This window comes from Protomyctophum parallelum, assembly GCF_964188405.1.
Source record: "Protomyctophum parallelum genome assembly, chromosome: 5".
NCBI classification, from domain to species: Eukaryota; Metazoa; Chordata; class Actinopteri; order Myctophiformes; family Myctophidae; genus Protomyctophum; species Protomyctophum parallelum.
In genome coordinates, this window is record NC_139702.1 from 35538143 (window position 1) to 35556618 (window position 18476).

The 18476-nt window shown below is 41.3% G+C and overlaps 2 protein-coding genes across 3 annotated transcripts; one reads left to right on the forward strand and one right to left on the reverse strand.

Annotated features, from left to right (window-relative positions):
* The first annotated feature begins 227 nt into the window (after window positions 1-227).
* On the forward strand, window positions 228-13942 carry tecrb (trans-2,3-enoyl-CoA reductase b). Of its 2 annotated transcripts, XM_083765975.1 has the most exons (12): window positions 228-259; window positions 4271-4321; window positions 8387-8438; window positions 8667-8711; window positions 9265-9368; window positions 10263-10378; window positions 10761-10866; window positions 11396-11468; window positions 11582-11625; window positions 11819-11876; window positions 12027-12115; window positions 12938-13942. In XM_083765975.1, exons 1-12 carry the CDS (start codon window positions 245-247, stop codon window positions 13109-13111), a joined length of 927 nt encoding a protein of 308 aa, XP_083622101.1. In that variant the 5' UTR covers window positions 228-244; the 3' UTR covers window positions 13112-13942. The 2 variants fall into 2 exon arrangements, with proteins under 2 accessions (XP_083622101.1, XP_083622100.1); XM_083765974.1 differs by lacking the exon at window positions 228-259 and having other exon boundaries at window positions 3947-4321.
* Window positions 13943-15172: 1230 nt separating this feature from the next.
* Window positions 15173-17564, reverse strand: ndufb7 (NADH:ubiquinone oxidoreductase subunit B7). The gene is made up of 3 exons (XM_083765985.1): window positions 17302-17564; window positions 16497-16665; window positions 15173-15347 (listed from the first exon to the last, which is right to left on the reverse strand). The coding sequence occupies exons 1-3, from the start codon at window positions 17411-17413 to the stop codon at window positions 15254-15256; spliced, it is 375 nt and encodes a 124-aa protein (XP_083622111.1). The 5' UTR covers window positions 17414-17564; the 3' UTR covers window positions 15173-15253.
* Between the last annotated feature and the right edge of the window lie 912 nt (window positions 17565-18476).

Consider the following 18476-nt stretch of genomic DNA (forward strand, 5'->3'; position numbering starts at 1 on the left):
GATTCCTTCAACAAGTCGCTTATCCAAAAAGAACAGATATATAAGCTTAAACTTCGCATCGCGACCGGATAGCGACGCGTTGTCAGCTTGTAGATCTGTTCCTATTTGCAGGCTTCCTTCGTCGGTACGCGACATTTGATTGGGTTAAGAACACGCGTGCTAAAGTGACCGCCCCTTCTCCCCTCCGATTGGATACTCCAGCTGTCACTCAACACGGATGATAGGAAGAGAGCTGCCAGCCAAGATGAAGCACTACGAGGTGAGCATTGTCTGTGTAACTCTAAACCGTCAATGGGGATTAAACATTCCATTTACTTTACTTCTGTCAATACGAAATAATTAGTAGTTTATGGTGCACATGTGACATCGAAATGATCAAAATATTTAATGAATTATGAAAAGAGAATGGTCTTGAGAGTCATGCGATAACCACCTCGCCTGTTTTCAGGCTGGATGCTATGGTCGGTTATGGCCTTTGTGTTATGGTTGCAATTTTAGACATACTGTGTCTGTACGGTACAATGGTACAATACATCGAATTGTTAAATAATTTATAGGATGTAGTCACTGTTTATGTCACATGTGCAGCTTTTGCTCTTTATCCATGTGATGGACAATGGGCTAGAGTGAATCACCCGGCCGGCCGGTCCCCGGCCTATGAACTCTTACCTTGTGATTGGGGTTGAAGTTGAACGTTTAAGCAATCATTTATTGCCTAATGATTCACTGAACATGATGTCGCTGATTTGAGCCAGTAGGCCTATAGTTACCTTTTGAAAGGTGTGATTTTGAAATTTGCATTGCACAATCCCAACAGGGTGTATTTGTGATTGTGAATAGGCCATGTTGAGCAACCAATCACTTTGGGTAATATAAACTTCCACAAAGTGTTCATTGTTCAACTTTCTTCTTAACCACTCAAGCCCTATTGTATACTTTGGCAATTGGAAAATAGCTTGTAGATATGCTATTAATGATTTAACTGGAACAAATGCAGTTTAATACGGATGAAAAACCCACCAGACAGCATTTCAGAAGAACTGACACAAACTGCCCCAACCAGTGACTTGTCATTCCTTTTCACTCTGGTAGAATAGTTGTGAGAGACAGCATACCAGAGAGAGAGCACCGTAGACTTTTACTATACAGTGATAGCAAAAATCAAGCTGCCTACAGCTCGTCATTATTATATTATTAAACTATGAATACACATGACATCATTCTTCAAATGCCCCCAACAACACATTTTAAGATCTTACTGAAATTGTGATGGAAGTATGTATTCTGTTCATATTCAGAGTCAGACCAGTCCAGTTGTATTTTCTCAATCTATACATGTGGTGTCACCATAGAGCTTCCTAAGGCTTTAAGTGACACCTGCTGCTACTAACCCAGCAGCTCGGCTTTAACACTACCACTGACCCCAACACCTCACCATAATGTGGACACCATTGCTTAATGCTTTCATTTAAATGTACCATGTTTGAGCGTTGCTAGCCAACATGTGACTATTCCTTTTTAATCCGCCCAATGTGATGTCACATCATGTGGATCAATACATCATCATTCAGACATCATAATCATATTATGTCATCATATTATGACTGTGTTACACAGGCGCAGTACGACAACCCATCTCAAACCCTAACCTAACCCGCTCACTTCATTTTTGAGGAATGGCATTTGTGATGATTTGATTGTCTGAGCACGGAATGTGATGTATGATGATATCATAAGAGCACCCCTCACTTCAAACGAGTGTGCTTTTATTTTAATATGTTTAGCTGGTGCCCTTCCCTTATCCAGATTCTAGATTAAATTCCTTAATCATAAATAAATATTACATGCAAACGGGCAATAAAGAGCTCAAGAGTCTATCAGATCTCCTTGGATGTTTTCTGGGGAACTGTGTGCCGTTACAGTTACAAGGACATTTTACCGACAGGTCAAAGCACCATACCAGGACAGGGTAGTAAGTAGTAGGGTACCACCCGTGTCACTGGTTACCCAGGCAGGTCGCGGGAGGGGTCTTTATTTAGACATGAAGGGGGAGGTACAGTGTTTGGATAGACCTGGCACTGTGCTTGGGGATGCCTTGAACTGGTTTGACCACCAGTGAAACTGATTCACTATATTGTCATTCATAAACGGTACAAGGGGGGTTTATTTCCTTCCACACACTACAGTACTAAAATCCATTTTTTTTTAAATTAATTTGTGTTTACAAATTAAAATGTAACCAAACTGTAACCAACCATTTAATTACCGGTATATTTATACACTATCAGCATAACAGGATTTTACAGGCCACTGGCCAGTGGTCAACTACTTGACCACCATGATATGCCCTAATTTTCCCCTTAAGTGGACGGATGCCATCCTTCCCTAAAGAGCTGTACTCACTGAGCTGATTGCTAGCTATCATGCCGTAATTTTTGGAAAGAGGGGGTGAGATGCCCTGACTAAGCCCCTGGGAGTCTGGAGTATTATCACTCTAGTGTGGAAGGAAAGGCTTTCTCATGTGTACTCAGTAGACCTCTTCAGTGTTTTATTAATTGAGGTGCTATTTACACGAGGATGGTGTTCATATAAAACGTCAAAATAAAGTATCGTTTGCTGCTGTCATTTAGACGAGAACCGTGTTCTCTGGAGGTGAAAACGCAACGAAGTGAAACCGCCTCCCAGAGTGGAAATCTTTGAGAACACCGTTTCCTATGGTCTCCATATAAACAGGCAAAACGGTGAATCCGCAAAACTTATGACATCATGGCTCACGTTGGCTCACAGCGCATATGTTTATTACGTTGATGCAGAGCAATATCATTATGATATAATGGAGTTCCTGAACAAGCCTCCCTCCTCGCCTACAAAGTGCTGCTCATCAGCGATGTTGAATGTAAAACCATGATGTAAATAAAAAGCCTTGTGATAGACGGCAGCCGCGGCAGCAGTGTTTATGTAGCCTAATGTATTATAATATATATAACCATCCCGTGGCGCGCCCAGAGCAGTGTTGCGCAGGCTTGCGTGAAGGAGTTCTTCTTCTCGTACGTGGGTGACCTGTCTATTTGGCAGCCCGTTATCGCCACCTAGCGACAGTATAGCATAATAGCACATTATATCATAACGTGTGCGTTCTCGTGTAAAGGGTAAGAAAAAATGAGAACGCAACGGGACTTTGACGTGTTATATGGAGATGGTCGCCGTCTAAAAGAGGCCTTAGTGTACAAAATGGAACCAAATGGGCCCAGAGTTAAATGAACAGAAGATTTTACAGTTTATGTATTATGTGGCCGCTCCATTTTTGTACTCTATAAGAGATCACTCCAATGCCATGTCTTGGCATTGGAGTGGAGACGATCATTAGACAACGACCTAGGGTCAAGGTAGAGAGAACTGAAATGATATGAGGCATAAATTCACAGACTGACCAATTAGGCACATGATGTCATTACGTAGGGATGAATAAGGGGTGGGGGGGTCGGGGTCGGCTTGGTTATGCACAGCCAGCAGTAGATGTTTATATTTAGCTGAGGAGGCAAGGAAAGGGGGTTGGGTTGGGTAGATCTATTTATCTTAATGCTGGGTGGCAGCAGTATAGTCTCCAGGTGTCATTAATAGTGGGGATGTGTTTTTTGTTGTTGTTGCAAAATTAATCCACCTGTTCTGGAGTAATTTCCTGACATAGATAAATGTCCAATATCTGATACGATCAGATAATTACTATAAATAATTTCCCTGCAGAAGTTTGCTGTGCGCGCTCACACACACACACACACACACACACACACACACACACACATGTGCTGCATGTCTCTACTCTACAGAGCAGGAGTAGGTTGGCAGTTAAATAAAGAAGCGTGTTCGGAGTGAAGGAATGAGAGGCAGGGGGAGAAAGAGAAGGAGGGAGGGTGAGAGAATGACAGAAAGGAAGAAGAGGGAGGGACTGGAGAGTGGCAAGGGAGAAAGAGAGAGACAGAGAGATTTATTTCCACAGCTGATAGCTGCCCCTCTCCTCTGGCTTTAGTGTGTTTCTGGGTAAGAACAACACTTGGTAGATGTGATAAGCGAGGAGAGAACCAAGGGTGAAAAGTGAAGGAAAGGAGGAAACTAATCTTTGAGGAGGAGGAGGAGTGTGGATATGGATGCTCTAGCACTAGAGGCCACCGGCCCTAAGAAGGGGAATAACGGGGCAGCACTGCCGCCACCCCCTGCCCCAACCAAACGAAAGCCTGCTAAAAAAGCTAAAAAGGCTGTTGTTTTCTTTGAGGTGGAGATCTTGTGTGGAAAGACCAAGGACAAGCTATGCTTCCTGGACAAGGTAAGAGCTGTGTTCTCTTTTTCTTTTCTTAAAGCTTACTCATAAGTCATTACTAAACTCCCCTTCTTAACGTCTTCAAAGTGATGTCCTGTGGCGTTGTGTTTGCACAATACAACAGGTGCAAGTTGGCTGGCCCCTATAGTATTGTAGTCGCCAAGGCTGTGTGTAACTCTTTTCTGACTTATGTACAGCTGGGGTTACAGTGTTTGCTGTCTGTCAGTCAGTGAGAGTTTATAGTACTCTACATAAAGCTGTCTTGTAAAAGTATAGCTGCCTTGCAGCAGCTAGACTGGCAATTATTGTAAACATTACCATCGTTTCCATTGCCACATCCACTACAGTATTTTGTTTTATACTTCTACAACTGTCTCACAAAAAATACAAAATAATCTAATGTGAAGCTTCAAAAATCTTTCCTTTTGGTAAGAAACAACAGAATGGCTTTACACAATGCAAGTCAAGTGCAATTTAGATTTGAAAGTTTCAAGCAACTATAGTTGTGTTAAAGTTCCCCTGTGTAAATAAAGCCATTGGAAATGTGTGTGAGAAGATGGGATATACAACAACCAAGTCAGAGGAAGTACACACATATGAGATGGAGGCAGCTCTTAAACATGATAGCCTAACTGCCAGTATAGTAGTTCTAGGTTCAGTTTCCCTGCTTGTGTTCTTCCACCAGGGTACTGTGTATCAAACAGCCTGACTTTGGCCTAATTTAAGTCTACTGACTGACCCATGTGTTAAGTGTTAACAGTGGAAAATGTATCGCTCAAATGTACAATGTATATGTATCGAGTAGACAATGGTACTTCCATATCATTGTGTAATAATACCTTTCCATGGGTAATGTACAGTTAAAACAGAATAGTGGAATAAAACAGTTTCTAAACAGTTTTAGTCATTATTACAGTTTAATCAGACATGCTTAAAAAGTGTTAAGGTGGTTGCACACTGCACGCGTTTTTTCGGAAAACCGACGGAAAAACGCAGCTAAAAATCAAAAAATGCGTCCAGTGTGCACTGTGCAGGAACCTTTACTGTTTTTTATTGGTCAAAGTTCTTTAGAGTTAATTCAAGTCTGCTATAGTTATCAAGAGTGTGCAAGGCCTGTTCGTTTATAGAGTTGCTTTAACCAAGTTTACACTAGTGGCATGACCCTGCCAAGCAGGGCATTCCCAACTCGTCAAAGCCATCTCCTCAGGAGTACCCCATGTATCAGGTGCCACCCTCCTGGATTACCATGGCTTTCTGCGGTGTTGTCAGCTTAGCGGTGTTTCCACAGTGATGTCATTTGCAAGATGCCGAGATGGAGAGACTGTCAACACTTTGAGTGTTAAGTTAGTTATAACAAAATGTAAGGGTATGAACACAAGTTACACAACACAAATATTTGTGACCAAAATAAAAGTAAAAAACATAAAACTATTGGCAGCAGAAGATTTCAGTACCGGGCTACCGGCACCAAATACAAACATTTAAGTTAAGACAATGTTTTATCCCCATCTCCATCTGTTTGTTGAGTCCAAACAGTTCTGAAACACAGCAAGGTATTAATGATCATGTTTGACTAAAATGGCTGGGTTCTTCTTCTTGGACATTGATGATGAGCTTCAAATAATATTCGCTTCAGCTGGCTTTATGCTAGCCTCGGAAACCCAGACGTTTTATATCCAGGAAGAAAGAAAAGCGTTATGCTACTTTGCTTTTAAAATGGGTTACTTTAATTTGCCCTAGTGCTCATGTAGGTCAAAACATGAGAAAGAAAAAAAAACAATCAAGCAAATGTATTCGTTGCTGTCGGGAGGAAACCACCTAAGTGATCTAACTGCATTTTTTATAAATCAGTGCTATTGAACATCCTTGACATTGTGTGTGTGTGTTAAAACAATATTGTACCAATGGAAAGTATTAAAAAGCACTTTGGACAAAACCTCTTAACTCCATTGAACCCTTAAACTGCTAACCCACCACCTCTCCCCCTCTCATGCAAGTAATTGACAATATATTAAGTCACAACACAACTTTGATGAGGCAGTATTGCTTTGTTTTCTTCTCGACACCAAATATATTAAGATTCAATAACTATGGTGGTGTATAAAATGGCATGAGAAAAAAACAAGCACTCTTGCTGCAGGAGTAGTTTATGTGTCATGTATTCTCCCGAGCCAAAAACCCAATAATACCTGAGATCCGTACGGGTTTCGGTTGCATGTTTTATGTTCTCTTGGATTCAGGTCAGCTCCCATTCTATGAACAAGGGTGCTCAGATCTGTTGATCATTATGTAAAATACCTGATTAGATCTGACAAGACCCGTAATCAGTGCTGATCAGGACTGGAGAGAAACGCATAAAGTGTAACTTGTGTGATGATTACGCTAACCTAGGATCAGATTATAGCAGCTCAAAATAAGGAAGGGAAAGGTTGAGCAGTGCACCAGCAACTTGCGTCAGCAGAGGAAAAGTGCATGCTAACTTGGCATATATCTATAACTGTTGTATGTGAATTTGTTTTGAAAACGGATTCAACAGCTAAATCCATGACAAAATGTTTTTTTGCCAATTAGTTCCATTTGATGAACCAAACGCCTACGTGATGGACCAATCACCATACGAACGCTCAACTGACTAATATACACAATGTATGCAGCTGTTTTAATCGTCCATGCAGTTTAATTTCATTGTCACTTAATTCATAGGTTTTAGGTTGCAGTTGGCTAGATTCCATTGTGGTTATTACAATGGTAGACAACTGGTAGAATTTCATGGGCCCATTAGCGATAATTGGAACAAATGCCCAGATCCCTTATGGTTCTGTCATTTTGGACCCGTGAAGACAGAATTGGACATGGGTCTCCTGGCCCACCACAATGCACACCCACTACTTTCTGGTAATGTTGTCCTGCAAGACCCGCATAGAGCAAGCATAAGGATAATGGAGTGTACAGCGTCAGCATGTCATGTCAGCCCAATCTCGTTTAACCTGCTGGTGCTAATTTATACATGATTAGCATTCAATACCAATGCTAAAATAGGACCACACCCAAAATTATTACGAAGCCATTCAGTGGAAATTTTTATATTGTGCAACAATGGAAATGTTGATACTGTAGTAATCACACAGAGTGAATTAAACAGGCTTGTGCACCTTCCCCCCCCCCCCACTTTTGGGAGAGCATACAGTTATCAACTAATGCATCGAATGAAGACACTCAAAGATCTTGTGCCTAATTACCTGGTTTCAGATTAATCTGGAATTTCAAACACCATAAAAGCTTAGTTAGGATTGGTGAACATTTGGATCCAGACCGCAATGCATGTATCCATCCATGTACATCAACATTCTGTACATCATCCAGGATGTCACAAAGCTCCAGGGCTGGATTTCACACGACCACTAAGTTAACCCCGGGGGGCAGCCAGGCGGGAATCAAGGATTTATTCAATGAACAAAAAGTAAATGGCGGCCAGCTGGAACGCAGTGATTTACAGAGTCCATGACGGAAGAGTCTCGGCGTGGCATGTGGAGTCTAGCTGCCACTGGCCAAAAGGAGATGGCCATCAGTTTATACTTAGGTTGTGCTCTGGTGGTGTGTACCACAATTAGCATATCTACAAGCTCACAACATGACAACATGTCACAGTGTGACATGTTTAAAGCAACTAAGTTGCACATGGAGATCATCGGAAACTGATAATCATCCAAATGGGTTGCGTGCGTTTCAGTCTGTGCATGGTTCTTTATTGTTGTCATTGAGTGTTATATTTAGATGCTTTATGGAATCGCTGGTGGGTGGGCTGACACCGTCATGGGTTTTTTGGCTTTGTGTGCGCGTGCCCACACATACATGCATGTATGCACGCACACTTTGAAGCCATAATACTTTACCAGCTGTTATAGTTCCCATGCTTGAGGAGAGTGGGTACTTCCAGAGCTAAATTTACAGCTAATCACAGACATTACAAAATTAGAACATTAATGTGTGTATTGTGAGTGTGCACGTTCATGCATGCATGTGGGTATATACAGTATATGTATGGGCATTCATTTTTCATTCTATTTGCAGGTCGAACCAAATGCCACCATCGGGGAGATCAAGTCCATGTTCCACAAGAGCCGTGAGTCATGTCTCCCATGTCATTCTAAAGCCAAGTTTATACATCTCACAATGTTTTTTTTAGCCTGACAAATATTTACTTTTCAGCAAGCAACACAATCATAAGACAAAGGGTCTTCAAGTTTAATAAGTCACTTTCCTGATCAGAGAATGACCTGTACTTAATAAGTCACTTTCCTGATAGGGAATTGCCCTGTACTTAATCTGTGTTTCCATTGCTCTGCTTCAGATCCTCAGTGGTATCCGGCCAGACAGTCCATTCGCCTTGATGCCAGTAAGCCAGCTCACATGTGGTGTTTCTGTTTGTTTTATAAATATATATAATATCCAGGGAATGAGTCAGCAATGCCTGGCGGCATTTATAGGTGGAGGCATTTATGAACATGTCTGTGTATCGCATGGCTTAAAGTTCACAGTCATCACAACTTGATTACAGTCATTTGGATTCCGTAAAGGCCTGCAATCCCTGCATGTCTTTCTCTTGGCTTGTAACTGTGACACTGCTGCTCTGCACCATGTGGCCAAGCCATACAGTAATAATAGATATTTTATGTGAACCTGTGAAGATTAAAGAATGTTTGTACATGTTCAGAAGCATCTTCCATAAAACGAATGGTGTCAAATATGTGTCAAATATTTCTCAATCTACAATTTCTCCTGTATGTATAACGGCAGGAACAGGAACAATAATACCAAACATCATAGTTTTACACATTATGCCAATTGTTTTAGTGAACAGAGCAATACTGTGGTGGACTCCTTTCATGCTATTTCACACACCAAAAAAATAATAATCTCTGGTCTCAGCATGTGTATGTTTGTTCCAGAGGGGAAATCTTTGAAGGATGACGATGTTCTCCAGCACCTCCCTGTAGGAACCACTGCAACGTTCTACTTCAGAGACCTGGGAGCCCAGATCAGTTGGGTCACAGTGAGTACGCATGCACATGCAGTCATGCACACGCAAACGTACATACAGGTTCAGTCTTGCTCTGAAAAGTAGGTTGAAGAAGTTGAAAAAGTGTGTGCGCCTAATGTGAGAGTTAGATCATGTGCTATATTGAGATCTCTCAAAGGGCAAGGTGAATTGCACAGAGAGAAGGTTTCATCCCATCCCTACAAATTGAATATGCTCAGGTCCTATTCTATTAGCAAGGGTCTTGATTCTAGACTGCAGTCAAATCCAATTTATTTCTCAAGTCCGATCTTTTGGCCTGACTTTTCACACTGCATTTGCAAGTGATCAGACAAGCAACAACAACAAAAATGCATGCATGATAACGGTGCCACTCTCTTAAATCAAAATGAAATTCTGTCAGTGGCGCTCGTGTCGCACTGCAAGTGAAATTTTAAACAGTTTGATATGCGACTTGGGATCAGGTTACTGCGTTCAGACTGAGACGCATCTTTAGAAATCAGATTTGAATCGCATTTGAAACCACCTCTGAATGTGGCTCAAGTCGGATTTGTAAAAGTCAGATTCCATGTGACTTGTATGTGTATAGACAAATCGGATGTGGCACAGATCTGATTTAGGCTGGATGTGGCTGCCAGTCTAAATGGGGCCTGATATATACCTGATACCTGGTCAATGCTGATCAGGAGAGAAGCGCATGAAGTGTTTAACTTGTGTGATTACGCTAACCTAGGATCTGTACTGTAAATAAAAGCAGTAATTTACATAAAAAGATATAATTGAATTCTCTCATCTACTTTCATTATGTTTATTTAGTCACACACAAGATGCTACAGATATATATGCATGTTATTTTCATTAGTAAGCACTGTCCAGCTTTAGCCATCCTCCTTCAACTGTTTTTCCCAGGTATTCCTGACAGAGTATGCTGGTCCTCTGCTCATCTATCTGATGTTTTACTTCCGGGTGCCGTTCATCTACGCAACTAAATATGATTTCACCACCAGTAAACACTGGGTTGTACAGTGAGTCCCCATCCACAACAACACACAATAACACATAATTACACTAAGCTAAATTGTTTTCTGGAATTGCATAACTGAAACGGCAATATTCTTTGTGTTTTGAGTTCATATTAAATTTTATGCCAGTGATGGTATTCCTTCTGTTGTTGTACCATTGTTTATTCAGATGCCAATCCACAGCCCTCCCCCCTCCCCACATACAAACCCACATACATAGAAGACAACACAGTTAAAGCATAATAACAACAATAATATTATACAAAGAAACGTGGAAAACAAACAAAAAACTAAACAAAACAAGAAGAGACAAATCTACTATACAAAGAAAATTGTTTCCGGAAGCAATCGGTCCAGACTGATTGTCTCTGCTTTTTTCACCCAGTCTGGCTTGTATGTGTCACTCCTTCCACTACATAAAGAGACTGTTGGAGACCCTATTTGTTCATCGCTTTTCACATGGAACCATGCCATTGCGCAACATCTTCAAGGTGAGACATGACATTGCATGAGAATGAGCCATCGTAGTGTTAAAATACACCTTGGTGAAATGAAAAGCTAGCATAAAGCCGCACTGATAATATAATAAATAATATTCAAATTAAAATTAAGTTTTAAGCTGAGCACGGGGGAGCAGTTGGTGGGGGTTAAGTGTCTTGCACACCTAGGGTTGGGATTCGTTAGGATTTTAACGGTTCCGGATCCTTACCGGATCCCCCTTAATTATATTTTGACTACTGGATTTTCAGTATGTAGAGTATTTCTACATGATGGTATTTATACTTTTACTCGAGAATTCAAGATTTTTTTGAGTACTTCTTCCACCACTGAGAACCATGCTGGGCACAGTCAGGTTTTTCCAACACCGCTATATAGTTTTGCAGCAGTGATGGGACAGCCAATGGGTAAGGTCTATGTATGTAGAAATATAAATCACCTTCAACTCCAACAACATAGCAACAGTGACAATGTCACACAGAAGCATAAATCAGCCTTAACAACTTGAGTCTGCTCTTTCAGAACTGTACCTATTACTGGGGCTTTGCTGCATGGATGGCCTATTATATCAATCACCCACTCTACACACCACCCAGTGAGTACACACACACACACACACACACACACACACACACACACACACACACACACACACACACACACACACACTGTCATATTATGTTACTTACCTGCATATCTTTGTTGCAGTCTATGGTGAGCAACAAGTGAGACTGGCCCTCATCGTATTTCTGGTAAGGGCCTTCTACTGTACACATGTCACCAAAAGGCTAAATGTTTTGTTTGGTTTTGATCATGTTTTTTATATAATTCATGCTGTGTTTGAACATTTTCGTGTACTTTCGTGTACATTTTCCGCTCAGTAATTGCCTCACTGTCCAATGTCCAACAATCAGTGAGTCACACTGCCTTTGATTAAATCCCCAGTTCTGTCAGATTGGTAACTTCTCCATCCACATCGCTTTACGGAACCTCCGCCCTCCAGGTACGCTGTGGAAGGCATTTCTACTTCAAGTACACTAGTAACCTAAATCAACTGTTGTTGTTGTTTTACATAAGCGATTCTGGCCTACCTCGCACTCATAAGTCCACTGCTGCTTCATTTTTATTCTCTTTCTGTAATTTCCTTACCCAGGCTCTAAGACGAGGAAGATACCGTACCCAACTAAGAATCCCTTCACCTGGATCTTCTTGCTGGTCTCCTGTCCCAACTACACATATGAGGTACTATGCTCTCTTTAGAAATGCTCTCTAGAAATGGATAACCTCCTATCTCGTTCCGTGCTTTCCTTGAGAGCTCTTGTGGAAAGTTATTAAGGTCTTCTTGGCCATCCACAAAGCCTCGGCTTGCTTCCGCGGCTAGCATCCATAGACCTCTGATTGTAGAAAAAGCGAACATGATAATCTGCGTTACACGTGCACGAGGTTATTAGTCTTATTTATCAGAATGGCATAAAATGCCATGTATATTTTATGATTGTGCACACGTGTGTGTGCATGCACACGCACGCTTTCAGTCGCTTTAGTCTCCAAATGCCCCTGTCAGGCGGCATTTCTGAAAACAACGCTTATTGCACAGAGCCTGGCGGTCGTAGTAATGGCGTTGGCCTGTACTGATCATGCTCCAGGCAGACAATAACATCCGGTTGAGAGTCAACACACACCATTAACCTGAAAACATCCGGTCGCTGTGTTTTGGATCTTCAAAATAAGGGTTGAACGGTGCGATATCCTGGCATGTTATTAATTAATCCCGGCGGAAATTGTGTTAAAACGTTAATCTGAGCCGTGCTGATCACCATCGCTGCTCTGGGGCCCATCGTCTGTCCCTTCCCTATGCTTACACGTATGTAGTGTAGTATACAGGACTACATCACTTCCGGCTCGGGCGGATTAAACATACTATGCCTCATTTCCTCCTATTAGCAAATTATCAAAATATTAAATGTTTTTAAAAACACGTAATAATTAGGGATTATGGACCAATAAAAGGTTAAACTGACTTTTCAGAGTAACAATGCAAAATTGTCTTGTCTGCTCCTGTAGCTGGGGTCCTGGTTTGGCTTCACACTGATGACCCAGTGTCTGCCGGTGGGATTCTTCTTTCTGGTGGGCTTCATCCAGATGACAGTGTGGGCCAAGGGGAAGCATCGCAGCTACCTCAAGGAGTTCCGCGACTACCCACCTCTGCGCTCACCCATCCTGCCCTTCGTTTTATAGATGGCCCTCTCTCCCTCCCCCTAACCTTCAATGTAGGAGCAAGTACCCCTCCACCTGCTGAGCTCCTTCTCCCATTGTGTACACTGGAGCCGATTACTGATGTCTTGGAATGGATTCAAGTAATTTTTTTACTTTTTGTTCTGTAACACACATACCCTTCCATTTCCCAGCCGGAGTCGCATACACTCTTGTAGTAGAGGGACTTGATGTAGTTGAACACTATGCCTTTGCCCTGAACTGTTATTGGCAAACCACCAATTCAGACCGGAAATTGTGACTTTTATCTGACTTGCCGTGGGGTTCTTCTTCCTCCAAGCTTGGTTCTGATCTTGATGAACAGACACAAAGTAAGCAAATGTGAGCCAGATGTCTTAACAACTCGGACATCATCACAAAAAATGTGGTCTTTTGTTTTTTCTTAAGTATCCCATGTCTCCACTGACCCCTGCTGGTTGGTCTTGGGGAGAACATTGTGGTCTTTAGAGAAGGTTCTGTATATTTAACTTTAGTTCATTGTCACATCACAACTGGTTAACTTGTATAAAAGAGTACATAATGGAGAAAGAAATAATAGTAACAATTCAGATAACAGGAAAACTATGTGTTAAACTATTAGACAGAATATCGCAGTCTCTTGTGCAAGTAAGGGACATCTCTTAGCAGCAGTATCTGTTGAAGAATGGGTGTTCAATAAATCTTGAAACAGTTTAGTTTCAAACTTGCCCATTAATCAAAATGTGGAATCTGATGACCTTTTGGTTTGTGCTTTCTGTTGGAACTTTAATTGTGTGTTTGAGGTAATTTATTAAAATAAAATAATTAACCAAATGATTTTGTGGTCTAAATTATGACTTAGGACTCACTTTTTTAAGGAGTTTTTCCCACTTTTGTCTTGACTTTTTACCAATTAGGGAGAAGGTAATATTTGTTGATACTTAAAAATGTATTCGATTTGGTTGAAAAACAAACTAAACTAGAAAAAGTGCCCTTCTGGGCACAGGTCTCCACCAGGATAGGAATGTAGGACATTGCAGCTTGCCTAGGAGTTGGCATACAAAGTTATCCACAGATCCGTGCAGTTAGAGGTAAAAACACTTTTCGGCCAGTTATAGCGCCACATTGAGGCTGAGTTGAAATTGTTCATGTGGCATTTCGTCCTCGGCCTAGTGGGAATGTGTGTGCACAATTTCACGGAAATCACGCGATGTGTTCATGATTTGCAGCATTTTGTTTGAAACTGAGCACTCCTGTGAACTTTGGAAGCCAATCTTAACCAATCAGGATGGAGTCTGATAAATCTGAAAGACCGGTTTCGTTGAATGGCTCTAGAGAGACTGTGTACCAATTTACGTGATGTTTGGACAAAATCTGTAGGTGTACTGTGCAAAAACTTGTTTTGCACAAAGCGGCCTCCTGGTGGCGCTATAACAGGCCGTTCTGGAAAGTTTGGGGCAGAGGTTCATCGTTGGCATCCAGGGAGTGTGTGTGCAAAATTTGGCATCGACCGGGTTAACGGTGGCCGAGATTAGCTGCTCACGGACACACACACGGACGGACGGAGTGCAAAACATACTCTCCCCCCATGCCTTCGGCCTGGTGGAGACAACTAACACTTTTACCATCTACTGCACATTCTTCACAGTACCTTCTCTTCAGTGAACTGTACAAATACAACTTAGTTCAACCATACTGCCACATTCAACGTCTTGTAGTTGATAGTCAGATTCAGTCGTAGGCAATGTGTCCTTCAGGTACATGCCAACCAGCTTTCAGTTTCAACACGGAAGCCAATGATTCAACTATCCATTTCACAGGATTGAGTTTTATTTATTAGAAGATAACTGAAGAAAAAACCATATTTCACAAGTTTAGAAGCCTAGAGACTTGGATAACTTCACCTTTTTGTGAAATCAATGGTGTGAAGTCTTCTTTCCAAAAGTTTTTTTTTTGCCTACAAATTATATATTTATTAAATAAAGGCATATTACACTATAACTTAATTTCTCACATGATGGAAGGGTGACCAGATGTTAACTTTATAATAATAAAACGTGGAATGGGTTGAGCTGAAACGGCATTGTTTATTTTGGACAGCAACAGGTATATACAGTGAAGAAGAATAAGGTCCAGATGTCAGCAAATTCACGCCGCCTCAGCCTGGGCTGCGTCTGCGAGTCTCTTCTTCCTCAGCTGGAGCCTTCGTTCCCTCTCATACTCTTTCATACGCATCACATAGCTGTGAACCATAAGAGAGATGCATGGTATTAGTAACTAATTTACATTTAACCTGGGAATTTGCTAATTTTGGAAACTATCGTATGCATACAGTACATGGTAGGAAAAAAGGACAACAGACAGAGCAGACTATGGGAGAAAACAGTGAATTCACACCAGAAGTGACATTTTTCTTCCACATTCTGAGACAGCAATTCAATGCATTGTCTATGGAGAGGAGCGACGTCTGCCTTTCTCAATATGGCAGGATACAGACTACAGAGCCAGCTAAAAGCAGCCACTGTGTGACGAGCCAACCAGATACCACGCTGGGCAAGACCTACGCTGTAGTGCATTGCTGGAATTAGCAGGATTTTGGCGGAAGTACCACTCGAGGAAATGACGTTGACGTTATACAAATCCGTTTGGCATTTACATTCTCTGTGAAACAAGTGTTGTGATTGGTCGGAAAATAAATCTGACTGATGTTCCGGACCGACACTTCTGCCTATGCAATCTCTGCCTTATATTGTGACCAGGCTTTTCTCTTCGCAGATGAGTAAGGCTGGGAGCTAGACAGAAACAGACAACTGTGTGTACACTGAAATTGAATATATATATATTTTTAAAGATATATATTTTTTTGGCTTTTTCTGCCTTTATTGATAGTTAAGTAGACTGACAGGAAATGGGGAGAGAGATGGGGGGGGGGGGGGGGAGAAGACACACGGCAAAGGCCGTCGGGATGGGGAGTCGAACCCGCAGCACACCGTCTGGCTGGCTCAGCAGCCTCACCAGCCTGAGCCTAGGTGCCTGGATGGTTGACCTAACCGTCCAGGCTGGGCCCCCCTTCTCCTCATTTGGTGTTAGTTACAACAGAACAATGAGACAAATTTGAAATGAGGCTTTACATTATTTGGGCTATTGCATTTTACCTAAGTAGTCATATTTGAACTTGAAGTAATATATGACTTTTCATAAGCTGCTCAATGATCAGCAGATGTTTAAAAGTTTCTTAGGTTTAGCTGGAAATGTTAACCATCTTCTGTTATAAACCATTTATACCCCTGAGGTTCTCAGTGCGTTCGGCTGGCTACCATTTCCACCCAGCTGGACATTGTATAGAGCTGTTGAACACCCTGTGTGCAGTGTGGACTCCAGACACACTTACTCCTGATTCTGGCAGGAGTCCCAGTCGTGTCGCTCATGCTTGCAGGCCAGGAAGTTGGGCCAGTTGTCCCTCTTACACTTCATGAGTTTAAGAAGATGGTGGGCACAGTAGTCCCTCTGCTCCAGTGGTAGCTGGGCCAAGTTCATCTGCTCCTGGGTTGCTACCATTTCTGATAAAGAGACAGAACTGTATTATTTTTTGCTTGTGGAGCCTTCCTACGCTGCACCCTGTCCACAAACATAATTAAATTGTTGCATTTATTAACACTAGACGCTCAAGGTCTAGAACTTAGTGTGATCATATACCTCAGCAAACCTATCAATAAGAAGTGTACACAAGGGCAGCGGTGGCCGAACGGTTTGCGGAGCGGTCTTGATATCGGAAGGTCGCTAGTTCGTATGAGCAGGGCCTGGCTGTAAACAAGTTCTTGAGCTTAGTCCAGTTACCCTGGGTAAACATGGTAACTTTGCTTTGCTTTACATTTGATTAATATAATACCATCTTGACTTAAATCTGATCCACTCGAATAGGGATTACATTTGAGATAATCTTATGATCTTAGCCATGGCATGGTGTAATGGATAAGTTTAACACAAATAACTAAAGCAACTTTTAATACCAGTAATTACAATAACATAATCACCTGTTTGGCCTAGAAGAAATGGAAATGTGTGACTGACTGGGGTAATTGTAGCAAGTAGCAACCGTTTAAATGACGAATTCGGCATAGTTGATAATGACACGATAATAAACACAGTAGATATGATAATGACATGCAGAGAATAACAAGCTAGAAGGAACAAACCTCTCTCATTCCTGTCGGGAAAGCCGACCTGCGGGCCAAACTCGGATTTCTTCTTTGGGTCTGGCTCAGTGTCCGTTTCGGTGATATATCGTTTAGCGAGATGAGCCCCCATTTGGACAACGGTCGCAATACACTACACACTCCAATTAATAAGTTATGTTTACGTTAAAGCGCTTTATTCCAGTAGCTTAATGATTATTATGTTATCTGCCATTCGGTCACCTCCACAGGCTCCCTTAAGCTACTTCCGTCCCTAAACGGAAATAAACAAGACGGACAGTACTGAGATGAAACACTTCCCCGTTTCACCGACAATTAATACAATAGTTCCGATGGATCAAAAGAAGAAGTGATTGATCTCACGTTTTCTTTCTCATAGATATTAAGAAAGAAATGTGTTTCTGACGTCACTCTGACCTGACTTCTGACGTGTATGGTTTATTATTTTTTACTTCTTGAGGTGACCTAAACTGCTCTGACAACGACTGATTGGACATTGGCAATTGTCATGTTAAAGCAGATCTATAGTACCAAGATGGTAAACATTCTTAGATTTTAGTCCTAGACGTTTGTTACATTTTCTACAATAATGTTTACGCCTTTTATATTTTAAGGTTAAATATCTTTTTCATTTGTTAAACAAATCCCCTGACCTGTAAGTAGCCTAATTTGGGGATATAGAGGAACTCCTTATATGGTCAGCGCACACTATAGTAAGGTCTATTAGCAGAAAAAATACACTTTTGTATTCTGAAGTAAGTGAAATCACAAATCACTTTTTTTTTTATCAATACCTTTAACTTTGGAGTGATGGTCGATTCCAGTTTCAGACTGGAGTACAGTGGGATAGGCCAGTGTTTGGAATTAATAAAAGCACTATGCATGGCATGCACATATTGAATCTGTAATTAAAATCATCATAATGTATAGTATGTCCTTTTTGCGATGATTAAAAAGATGTATGAAAATCATGCTTTTCGACGACATATTGTAGGCCTATGTCCTTTTTGCATGGTTTGACGATTAAGATGGATGAAAATCATGCTTTTCGACGACATATTGTAGGCCTATGTCTTGTGATAATTTATTGTCCGACATACTAGTATGTCGTTCATGATTTGATAAAAAAAAAAAAAAAAAAGAGAGATGAAAGTCATACTTTGACGACCATGAAA